Source organism: Eptatretus burgeri, chromosome 10 (genome assembly GCF_056783735.1).
Source record: "Eptatretus burgeri isolate ZD-2024b chromosome 10, Ebu_testis_v1, whole genome shotgun sequence".
NCBI lineage: Eukaryota > Metazoa > Chordata > Myxini > Myxiniformes > Myxinidae > Eptatretus > Eptatretus burgeri.
The window spans coordinates 101356338-101368491 of NC_140970.1; the positions used below are offsets into that span (position 1 = coordinate 101356338).

The following is a 12154-nucleotide window of genomic DNA, read 5'->3' on the forward strand; positions in this document are numbered from 1 at the left end:
ATCAAGCGTTGGTGCCCGACTCCTCGAATGCAACATTGCCAAGTTTTGCCAAGGCCATGCTGTTGCTGACAATCCCCAACCTTAAAAAAAATTAATTTCACCACTCTGCTCACTTCACCAGCCAATTGGTACAAGTTCAGCATTGTGACGTCAGCATTCAAGAGGCAGTGTAGGGGAAACCAAATAGAGGCGTTTCTTGGAACAGATTGGAAATGCCTCATTGGCTTGCACAGAACTACTTGGGTTTTTTTTGTGGAGAAGTGGGGGGTGGGGGGCAGGAGTTGTAGGGTGTAATGCTCATGGAGGACCTGCGACAAATCGAGCATGTGTTACATACACGAGACAACTTGACTGACTCACACAAACATCTGCTCAGCTTGATAGAACCGATGCCACTTCCCAGAGCACTCTGGGTACCAGTGACATCATCTTTATGACATTGCTTTTCTCTCTGCACTCAGCAGGGCAATCATGAAGGCATCCCCTCCTCCTCATTGATTTAAATCTTCGGGGGGGTTTGATTGTTTTATCAAATTCTGAGAATCAAGCAAGAAAGCAGAATTTTGTCTTTGGTACGACTCTGCCAGAGTTCGAACAACCGACCTCCAAGAATCAGAGCAGATGCTATCGCCATTGTACCACTGAGTCTTGTTGGGAGGTTATGCCACCTTTGGCCAAGTTTATTGGGCTTATACTATTTATTAGCAGTGTGAGAACACATGAATGGAGAGTAACGAAGAGTCAGGTAGTCTTAACCAAAATTGTCTAAAAACTAACAACAAAATACACCTTTTTTGCTTCTCATACGTGCCGTGTCAATTCTGTCCACTTCACTTCCGTGTCACATATCTGTGTGATAATTATCCATTACTGCAAATACCTGACTTTCATCCCATGAAGCATTTCATTTCTTCACCCCCCTAATTTATGCCCCCCCATCCTCCCTCCCCCCCAATCCTCCCTCCCCCCATCCTTCCTCTCTCCCTCTCTCCCCCCCATCCCCTCTCTCTCTCTCCCCTCTCTTTTCTTCTCCCCCATCCTCTCTCTCTCCCCTCTCCCCCCATCCTCCCTCTCTCTCCCTCTCCCCATCCTCCCTCTCTCTCCTCTCCCCATCCTCCCTCTCTCTCCTCTCCCCCATCCTCCTCTCTCTCCCTCTCTCCCCCCCATCCTCCCTCTCTCTCCTCTCCCCCCATCCTCCCTCTCTCTCTCCCCCCCCTCTCTCCCTCTCTCTCCCTCTCCCCCCCTCTCTCTCCCTCTCCCCCATCCTCCCTCTCTCTCCCTCTCCCCCATCCTCCCTCTCTCTCCTCTCCCCCCATCCTCCCTCTCTCTCCCTCTCCCCCATCCTCCCCTCTCTCTCCCTCTCCCCCCATCCTCCCTCTCTCTCCCTCTCCCCCCATCTCCTCTCTCTCCCCCCTCTCCCCCATCCTCCTCTCTCTCTCCCTCTCCCCCCATCCTCCTCTCTCTCCCTCTCCCCCATCCTCCCTCTCTCTTCCTCTCCTCTTGGTCTGTCATAGTATATTCTGGTAAATATAAATGCATCGTCATTTATCGTCGTCAATAATCTTCTTTTGAGTCGTCATCATGTCTCATCATCTTTCTCTCTATCGTAAAATATCTCTCTATGTCTGGGTCGTCAAATGTCATCATCTTTCGGGTCGTCATCAAGTAATATTAATGTCTTTTTGGGTCATCATCATCATCTTTCTTTAGATCGTCATCATGTCTCGATAAATGTCATCATCTTTTTGCGTCATGTCATCATAAAATTGTCTTTGTCATCATCAATATCATCTTTTTCATCATCATCATCTCTGGAGTCATCTCTTTCACGATCATCATCATCTTTTGATCGTTATGTCATCTCTCATCATCATCATCATCTTTTTAGGTCATCATCAATGTCATCATGCATTATTAAATATTAAATCATCATCTTTTGATTTTTAAATAATAATATGTCATCTCTTTTGGATCGTCATAATGTCATCTTTTGCGTCATCATGTCGTCATATGTCATGTATCTTTGCGTCGTCATAATAATAATGTATCTTTTGCGTCATCGATAAAATAATGTCTTTTTGGTCGTTAAATAATAATAAATATCTTTCGTCGTAAATATGTCTTTCCCTTGGTCATCATCTGTATCTTTTTGCGTCGTAAATAATAGTAAAATATGCTGTCGTCATCATCATCTTTTTGCGTCATCATCATCATCACGTTCGTCATGTCTATGCTCATCATCATCAAAATCATCTTTTTAGTCATCATCATAATAAATGTCTTTTTGATCATCACGTCATCATCACCGTATCATGTCATCTTTTGGATAGTCATCATCATCTAACACCGTCATCATCATCTTCTTATCATGTGTAAATATTAAAAATAATATCTTTGCGTCGTTCATCTTCATGTCATCATCTTTAGGTTATCATGTCATCATCGATAATAAATAATAATGTCGTATCATCTTTTGAGTCGTCATCTTTGAGTCGTCATCTTTTATGCGTCTGTCATATGTCATCTTTTAGATCGTCATCATTTTTCGTCATCATCATCTTCCCTTATCATTTCTCATCTTTCATCATCCTGCGTCATCATCTCTTTTTAAAACTCGTCATCTTATATCTTTTCGTCATCTATGTCATCATCATATGTCATCTTCTTTGATCGTCATCATCTTTTTGAGTCATCATCATCACATCATCATCATCCCTTTGCGTCATCATCTTTTTTGGTCATCATCATCTTTTTTGGAGTCATCAATAATCTCTTAGTCATCATCATCATCTTTTCTAGATCGATAAAATACTCTTTTTGCGTCGTAAATATGTGTCATCTTTCCCCCTTGCGTCGTCATAATATTAAAAATTCTTTTGATCATCATCGTCATCATCTTCTCTTAGATCATCATCATCTTCTTTGCGATCATCATCGATCATCTCTTCCTGATCATCATCTCTCTCTCCGTCGTCATCTTTTTAGGTGTCACATCATAATAAAATAATGCATTATGTGTGCATCTTGTCAATAATGTGTGTGTGTGTGTGTGTGTGTGTGTGTGTGTGTGTGTGTAATGTGTAATTGTGTGTGTGCGTAAATGATAATGAAAATGTCTTAGTATCATGTGTAACTGTAATAAAAATGTGTCTATTAATAAATAGTTGTATTGTGTGTGGTAAAACGTGTGGTAATGATAAATGAAATAATGATAATAATGATAAATATCCCTGTGTGTGTGTGGTAATCGATCTAATTAATGTGTGTGTGTGTCGTAAATGTAGTGTGAATGATAAAAATAAATGATTAGTAATGATAGTAAAAATAGTGTGTGGTAATGATGAATAAAGTAGTAATGATTGAGTATTATGGTGAAGTAAATGTGGTAATTGAAAAATGAGTAATGTGTGTGTGTGTCGCATGTCATGTGTTAGTGTCGTGTCATCGCATTATTAACAGTGTGGTGTGTGTGTAGTATGTAGTAATGAATTAATGATAGTAATAGTAATGATAGTAAATAATAGTAAATAAGTAATGATAATAGTGTGATATGTAGTATGATAGTAATGTCATTAATAGTAAGTAATAATTAATTAGTAATGTATTAGTAATCAAATAATGTAATGATAATTAGTAATGGCATCGTGTAGTGTATTAAATAGTGTGTAATAATGAAAAATAGTGTGTGGTCATTTATATGAAAAATGGTATATTATTATTAATATTAATATGAGTATGTGTGTGTGGTATTATGTAAGTAATAGTGTGAAAAAATGTGTGTGTGTGCGTCGTGTGTGTGTTAAAATAGTGGTATTGTATGATGTGTGTAAGTAAATAATGTATTAGTATGGTAGTAATGTGTGTAAATCATGTATGTGTAAATGGTCCTGTAGTGCGTAAGTAATGGTATTAATGTGCGTGTGGTAAATATTATTGAAAAAATGTATGGTAGTGTGTCATGTGTGATGTAGTGTCAAAAATGTGTATTTTAAAAAATGGTGATGATGATATGTAATAGTGTAAATGATGAATGTAATAATATATTGGTAAAAATAATGATGATGATATGTGTAAATACCCTATAATCGATAATGTAATGCTCATATGATTACATATGTAATAGTAATGATAAATGTGATATTATAGTGAAGTAATTATTAATGATGGTATTAATAGTATTGTATATAGTATGTGTAAAATATGTAATTGAATAATGATGAAAAATGGTAAGTATTAATAATAGTATGGTGTGTGTGTGTGTGTAATGTGTCTCTTAGTAATGAAAAATGTGTAATCGCAGTAATAATGCGTCATTAAAAATATTATATATTATTAGTATAAGTAATTAGTATGTATGCGTCGTGGTATTAGTAAATGTTTAGTGGTAATATATATATATGTCATAATGATAATAGTATTTTATATGAAAAATGTAAAGTGTGATAATGTGTTTGTGTATAATATAATCCTGTGTCGTAATTAAATAATGATATCGTCGTGTTATAATTGAAAAAATATATATGGTATATATATATGATGCGTATATATATGGTATATATATATCTCTCATCATCGTCATCCTGTCGCAATATTATTAATCTCATATCCTCGTATGCATAATCTAATGATCTATATATATATAATGATATATGCGTCCTCTCTCTGCTCCTCTCGTATTAATCAAATATGTCTCCTCTCTCTGGTAGTATATCTGTATATGTATCCCCTCCTCTGGTAAGTAACATCTCTGTCTCTCTCTATATCCTCCCTCCTCTCGCATCCTCCCTCCCCTCCTCTCCCCTCCTCTTCCTCCTACCCTCTCTCTCTCTCTCTCCCCTCCCTCCCTCTCTCCTCTCTCCTCCCCTCCTCTAATGAAAAATTCTCTCCCCCTCCTCTCTCTCTCCCCCCTCCCTCTCTCTCTCTCTCCCCTCTAGTTCCTCTCTCTCTCTCTCCCCTCCTCTCATTCCTCTCTTCCCCTCCCCCCTCCCCCCTCCTCTCTCTCCCCTCTCCCCTCCCCTCTCCCCTCCTCTCCCCCTCATCCTCCCTCTCCCCTCCTCTCTCCCCCTCCCCATCTCCCCCCCATCATCCTCTCTCCCCATCCTCTCATCTCTCCCCCCATCCTCCCTCTTATCCTCCCTCTCTCTCAATACCTAACAAACACCAAATGACTTTCATTATGATGAAAATTGAACAATCACCCTTATTAGCCTTGTCCATTTCGTTGTGTGTGTGTGTGTGTGTGTGTGTGTGTGTGTGTGTGTGTGTGTGTGTGTGTGTGTGTGTGTGTGTGTGTGTGTGTGTGTGTGTGTGTGTGCGTGCGTGCGTGCGTGCGTGCGTGCGTGCGTGCGTGCGTGCGTGCGTGCGACTCACCTTCATTTCACCGATCGTCTTGATCACAGCATCTCTGACGAGCAAAGCCAAGTCATTCAACCTGCCGAACAAAATTGAACGCTGCGATTTAACCGAGTGCTGTTGACAAACCAAAAAGCTGTCACGAGAATAGTTGCATCAATGCATTTGGAGGATCAAAAACGAGCAAACGGTAGATAGAAAACAAGATGTTGGAAGATAATAACCGATGTTACTCAACAAACAAGGTCTTAAATGAACAGGATTTTTCAACATAACGTTACCATGGTTACTGCTAAACAAAGCTTTCCCAGACTGATCCAATGAGCAAATTGCATCAAAAAAAGCAAGCAGGTTACGATGACAGTGCCACTGACCTGTTTTACATGAACATAAACAAATCGCGTCATGAAAGGTTGGAAGTGCAGTATTAGAGTTGCCATGCGTCATCAAAAACATGGAATACAAAACAGACAATGGTTTAGCCAATTTAATTGTTGGATTTTGTAAGTTAAGCAAAATTGAATCCAGTTTGTACTTTTATTGGAGACTTTCATGGAGTGGTCATGAAAAATGACTGAGTGAGGGGAAGGGGGTGTGGGGGTAATGAGGGGTTAATTTATCAGTTATATCTTAATGACTGTCAGCACAAATGTTTGTAACCCCCAACTTGCATCGACCAGATTCGGCTGTCTCGTTAGATTACCCATCACCCTCGGCCTAGTGTGTCCTTTTCCAATCTCCCATCCGTGTGTATCTTAAATCACCTCGATAAAGAGGGCACACGTGTGTTTACGTGCAGCCTTCAACAATAGTTTTTCAAATCGCATAGCCCTGTGTGCTACCTCGCCCTTCGGCAGTGCATGCACAAGACCCGCACAGCAGAAGGCTGCATATACAAGGCAGCAACAACTGCAACTCCACAGCAGTATGACCACTCCTCATTTTCACAAATGCCAAGGGGAGCCAATGAAAAAAGCCAAGAATGAACAAGGTTTCGGAAAAGCGATGATAATAGAAAACCTATAGAAAACTAAGACGCCAAGGTGAACAAGGAATAGCCAAGATCTTGTGGAAAAAGCCAAGGAGTGGTCCCATTGCTCCACAGAGAGCGGATGCCAAGACACCAACAGCCAGCTGGGACCCCAACCCATTAACATGCAATCGGGATGCCCAGCCAGCGACTGTGCATTGCCCTGGACAGCCCCAGAAAACGAGGCACAGTGGGCCTGAAGTTTTGGCCACACTTGGACATCGCAAGACCCTTCACATGAAACGCACTCACAATGTTCGTGTTCTTTCAAATCCTGTGTTCCTGATTGAGTCTGATAGTGTTAAGATGAGCATGAAGCTAATGGGGAGGGGAGGGGAGGGGAGGGGGGGGGTTAGCACTACGTTAAACTCGCTGTTCAGTCATTTTGGTTTCAATGCCATTTCACTTCGTGTGTCCCATCCCCATTATTTATTAAACCTGATCATGAGCCCACGCTTGCGAAGCGAAAAGCGAGGTTAAGTGATTGGTCCCGTCCATGCGTGTGTACTTGTCTGAATTTTGTTATTCCCTTTTCTCTACAACTGCTCGTCAGATTGTCAAAATTCACTGTCAGAGCGATTACTCATGTGGAATGTTGTAATCATGATTATGATGTCATAGTTCACATGGTGTGGGTGGCAGCCATGATGGAAACCAGAGTTGGTGTCAAAGCCACGCAATGCTCGCCTGTTTATACATTTATCGTTTTTAAAAGACGAGTCTAATAATTAATATTTTTATAAAGCATTGCAGTGAAGTCTGATCCAAATAATTTTAAAGCAATATATGTATTTGTATGTTGTAATCAGTAAGAGTGCAAGTGAGCACAATATACGCCCGAACAAGAAGGTATATACAGAATTGTGCTACTACATGGAAAACAGCATCCTGGTTGCCATGGCAACCACTTTAGATGACGAACGCATGTCGCGACACACCGTCTCCACAGTCTGTACCTATGTACCAAATATGAAATGTGAAAGTTGAAAACTCTGGGAGTTAGAGTGCGGACAGGAACGGACGGACGGACAGACAGGTATCACATTATACGCCCTGATATATATATATATATATATATATATATATATATATATATATATATATATATATATATATATATATATATATATATATAAATATATATATATAAATAATATATATATATATATATATATATATATATATATATATATATATATATATATATATATATATATATATCATAATCATATATATATATATATATATATCATAATCATATATATATATATATCATAATCATATATATATATATATATATATATATATATATATATATATCATAAAAATATGTATCATATCATAAAAATATATATATATATATATATATATATATATATATATCAGGCGTATAAAAAAAGTGTTAGATAAAAACATTAGAAAGGAAAAAATAACTTGCACCAAAAACTTTAACATTTTCACGCTCATGCCAGGGGTATCGCTATAGCTCTCTGTTCTTCGAACAGGCGAGCTAAAAAGGAGAAACTTTGGACCTCTGTATCTCTGAAACCACACCAAGTTAAAATTGAAATTTGACACATCATAAAAATATCACACTCGTTCCCCATGAGTACTTACTGTCATAGGTGCCTTCGTTTTAACGTCCCAGTTGCAAACGCAGAGCGCTACATCCAATCAGTATGAATTTATGAGGTCATCTATGGATAAATTGGTGAACATACAAACCAAAAAATAAAAAAAGGACCGTTATCGGTCACATGGTTCGGCAGCCATTTTTTTTAAACCTTCAAAAATCTTCTCCGAAATGGCTGAACAGATCGAGGAGAAACTTTACAGCTATGACCACCTATCCATAAGGAACAAAAAGTTCCCCATCTATGATGTCATAGGTCACATGGTTTTGCAGCATCGGTCACATGGTTTAAAACCTTAAACTCGCCAGAAGAGTTAGGCAGATCGAGGGGAACTTCACATGTTCGCCAAGCCATGGGGATACCAGGGTGTTCATGAATAATCGATAAGGTCAATATAATTATGGATGCAGCGACACGCTGCTCCGATGCATGCTCCCATACCTGACCTGACCTGATAGATCACATGGATTGGCAGCCATGTTGGATTGAAGGAAAATGTTGAAAAAAAATTCTCTTGAACCGCTTCATCGATCGACATGAAATTTCACAATTATGACCTCGTCGTGATGGGGAATATACGTTTTAAAGTTCAACCTGATCGGACACGGCACCAATAATTATTTGTTTTTTTGGAATCTGGGTTCTTTTTTATTTTGATTTTTTGAATAAGGCTCACTTGGTTGGGCCGAGATAGGTTTGAGGGCAGAGGAGTAACAGATGAAACCCGAATCCTATCCAGGTTCCTTCCGATTCCACCAACCTGCCTCCCTCCACTGCCCTCTCACCTCCATCTCTTCACTCCACCTCCTCAAATCCTCAACTGCCATCTTCCTTGTCTCTTGTCCCCCCTCTCCCCCAGCACCACAGAGCCTTTTCTCCTCCTCATTCGGCCCCCTCCCCTCGCTATTCTGCAATACCCCACACTCCTTCAGCAACCCTCCTTACCTCCCCCTCGTCCCTCGTCCTACCCTCCCCCGCCCCCTCCACCTCCTGCACCCAAAGCCTCCTCCCCTACCTCTTCATTAAAAGTGTGGACCTCAAATATCCGGGGCCTTCGCTCAAACCTTTCAGATCTTTCCATGCAGGTTGCCACTGACAAACCAGACATTATCTGCCTAACAGAAACTTTCCTCTCCCAAGACGTGTCTGACTCCCAAGTATCTCTCCCCGGTTACTCCCTCTTACGGTATGACAGACCTGAGCCTCGTCCTGGTGGAGGTGTTGCTCTCTTCATCAAAGACTCTATTCCTCACTCTCCCTGCACTGCTCTCACTCCCCCACACCCCCAGGAATACCTCTGGCTTCGGCTTCCCCTCCACTCCCACCTCATGTTTATATGTGTACTGTACCGTCCACCGAACAGTGATGACTCCATCTACACCTCACTCTCCGAAAACATGGACCATCTTCTATCTTCTCATCCAAACTCTCTCTTCCTCTTATGTGGTGACTTAAATTGTCATCACGCCAGTTGGCTAGGTGTGGGTACCTCTCTCACCTGCCATGGGACATCAGCAAAAGCTTTCTGTGACTCATTGGGACTGACTCAATCGGTCAACTTCCCGACCCGGATCTCAACCAATGGTACTCCATCTCTTCTGGATCTGATTTTGACAAATTTCCCTGACAATATCTGCTGCTCTTCCTTCGCTCCAATTGGTTCTTCTGACCACGTCCTTGTTAAAGTGGACATCTCTCTGGCTGTTATCAGAGAACCACCTCACCGCCGTCGAGTCTGGCATTTCACTCAAGCCGACTGGCAGGGTCTCCGATCAGCCATCAAACTTACAGACTGGTCTCCTATCACTACTTTCTCAAACATCAACTCATCCTGGGAATTCTTTCAAAGAAACTTGCTCTCCCTCATGCACAGATTTATCCCCTCTCGTGTTCAGTTGTCTTACTCTTCCTCCCGCCCTTGGTTTACTGAAGCTTGTGGCGAGGCAGTTGTCCTGAAACAACTTGCCTTTGCCTCATGGAAAGCAAACCCAACTGAGGGCAATCTCAGTTCTTTCCACAAAGCTCGGAACAAGTGTGTATCTACCCTCAGGAGAGCCAGAAAACAACATCTTTCTCATCTCAAGTCTGAACTCTCAAACCTCTCTCCCTCCTCAAAATCCTGGTGGCGTTTAATCAAATCTGTTTCTGGTGTATGTTCCCCCTCCATCCCCTCCCTTACCTCAAATGGCCGCACTGCTGATTCCACACGTGATAAAGCTGAATGTCTAAACTCGGTGTTTGCAGCTAAATCTTGTGTCCTAAACCCATCACTATCTCCACCCACTTTACCCAGTCGCACCCAACTGTCCCTGGACTCTGTATCCTTTTCTCCTGACAAGGTGGAGAGCTTGCTTTCAAACCTCGAGTCAGATTCTGCAACCGGTCCAGACGGCATCAGCCCACGTGTCCTCAAAGCCTGCTCTTCTGCTCTTGCTCACCCTCTCTCTGTTCTATTCACCCTCTCATTTTCCCAAGGTCATCTGCCATCTGCTTGGAAATCTGCTAACATCACTGCCCTGCATAAAAAGGTGCAAAAACAGATCCCTATAACTACAGACCAATCAGCCTTCTCCCAATCATCAGCAAGGTTATGGAATCCATCATCGCTTCAGACATGAAATCCTTCCTCTTCTCCAATGGCTTGATTTCCAATCATCAATTTGGTTTCAGACCAGGTCACTCTACCCTGGATATGCTGCTACTGCTCTCCCATCAATGGATGGAGGTCCTCAATGCCAGACAGGAAATCCGAGCCGTATCCCTGGACATATCACGTGCTTTTGACACAGTCTGGCACCCTGCCCTACTCACCAAACTCTCTTCCCATGGTATTCAAGGCCATCTCCACTCATGGCTCGCAGACTTCCTCTCCTGTCGCAGTCAACGTGTGGCCCTAAATGGAGTTCTTTCATCCCCTCTTCCTGTGCAGGCTGGAGTTCCTCAAGGTAGCGTTCTGGGCCCTGTTCTTTTTCTGGTTTTCATCAATGATCTCTCGGACTCTCTGGAAAAATCCTCTATTTCTCTTTGCCGATGACTCCACCCTCTGCCGTACCATCTGTCATCCCTCAGACCGGCAAGCAGCAGCTTCTTCGCTCACTGCAGATCTGGATAAAATCACAAACTGGTCCAACACGTGGAACATGTCTTTCAATCCAGACAAATCTCACACTCTCACTATGTCTCTTCGAAAGGACCGTTTACAAAACCCCCCCATCCACTTTCTCAACAATCCTCTGGAAGAAGTCTTTTCTTTCAAGCTTCTGGGTCTCACTATCTGCCATGACCTTTCCTGGGAAAGTCACATTTCCAACCTTGCCTCAAAAGCCAGTCGCCGACTGGGAATCCTCCGTCGTGCAAAGTCCTTCCTCGGCCCTCTTGAGCTCCTGACCACTTACAAAGCTTTTGTCCGTAGCCTGATTGAGTACTGCTCTCCCCTCTGGGCTGGTGCTCCTGCCTCCCACCTTTCTCGGCTTCACGCTGTCGAAACCAGGGCATTTAAGATCATTGGCATCTCCCGCAATGAAGCTGAGTCTTTGGGCCTCTCACTCAATCACCGCAGGTTAGTCGGTGGTCTTTCTGTCTTCTACCGACTCCTCTCCAGCCTTGCCCCCCCTGCTCTCTCTGCGATTTGTCCCAACCACATTTCCACAGGGCGCTCAAGGTCCGCCAACAACCCCCTTCTGGTAAAACTACCAAAATCACGAATCACTGCTCATCTTCACTCTTTCATTCCTCTTTTTTCCCGCCTTTGGAATAAACTTCCTCACTCTATTCTTTCCCATTCTTCCCTCCAGGCTTTCAAAACAGCTGTTCACCACCACCTCTTATCTTCCCCCATCCAAATCCTCGATCTTTTCTACCCCCGATAATCCACCCAAGCCCACTTCCTTCAATTCTCCTGCTTTCCTTCCTGAAAGTCCCTGTAATGTCCATCTTCTCCTCGCCATGTTCCCCGTCCCATCCCTCTCCCTTCCACAGTTCACCTGTGTCTGTTCCCCAATGTTTTGTCCCTTCCACTCCCGCCCCTCTTGTCTCATGCCTCCTTGCTGTGAGTTGTGTGTTCGCTCTCATACGAGCCTCGACCAAGGTATACAAAAAAAAAAAAAAAAAAAAAAAAAAAAAAAAGATTCTTCCTCTG

General features: G+C 42.2%; 1 protein-coding gene across 3 annotated transcripts in view; it reads right to left on the reverse strand.

Moving 5' to 3' along the window:
* Nucleotides 1–12154, reverse strand: part of IDH3G (isocitrate dehydrogenase (NAD(+)) 3 non-catalytic subunit gamma) — a 71102-nt gene that overhangs the window by 484 nt on the left and 58464 nt on the right. For all 3 annotated transcript variants that reach the window (XM_085899676.1, XM_085899677.1, XM_085899675.1), the window contains one exon: nt 5371–5431. In XM_085899676.1, the coding sequence (XP_085755802.1) occupies nt 5371–5431 (61 nt within the window). The remainder of the gene's footprint in view (nt 1–5370; nt 5432–12154) is intronic.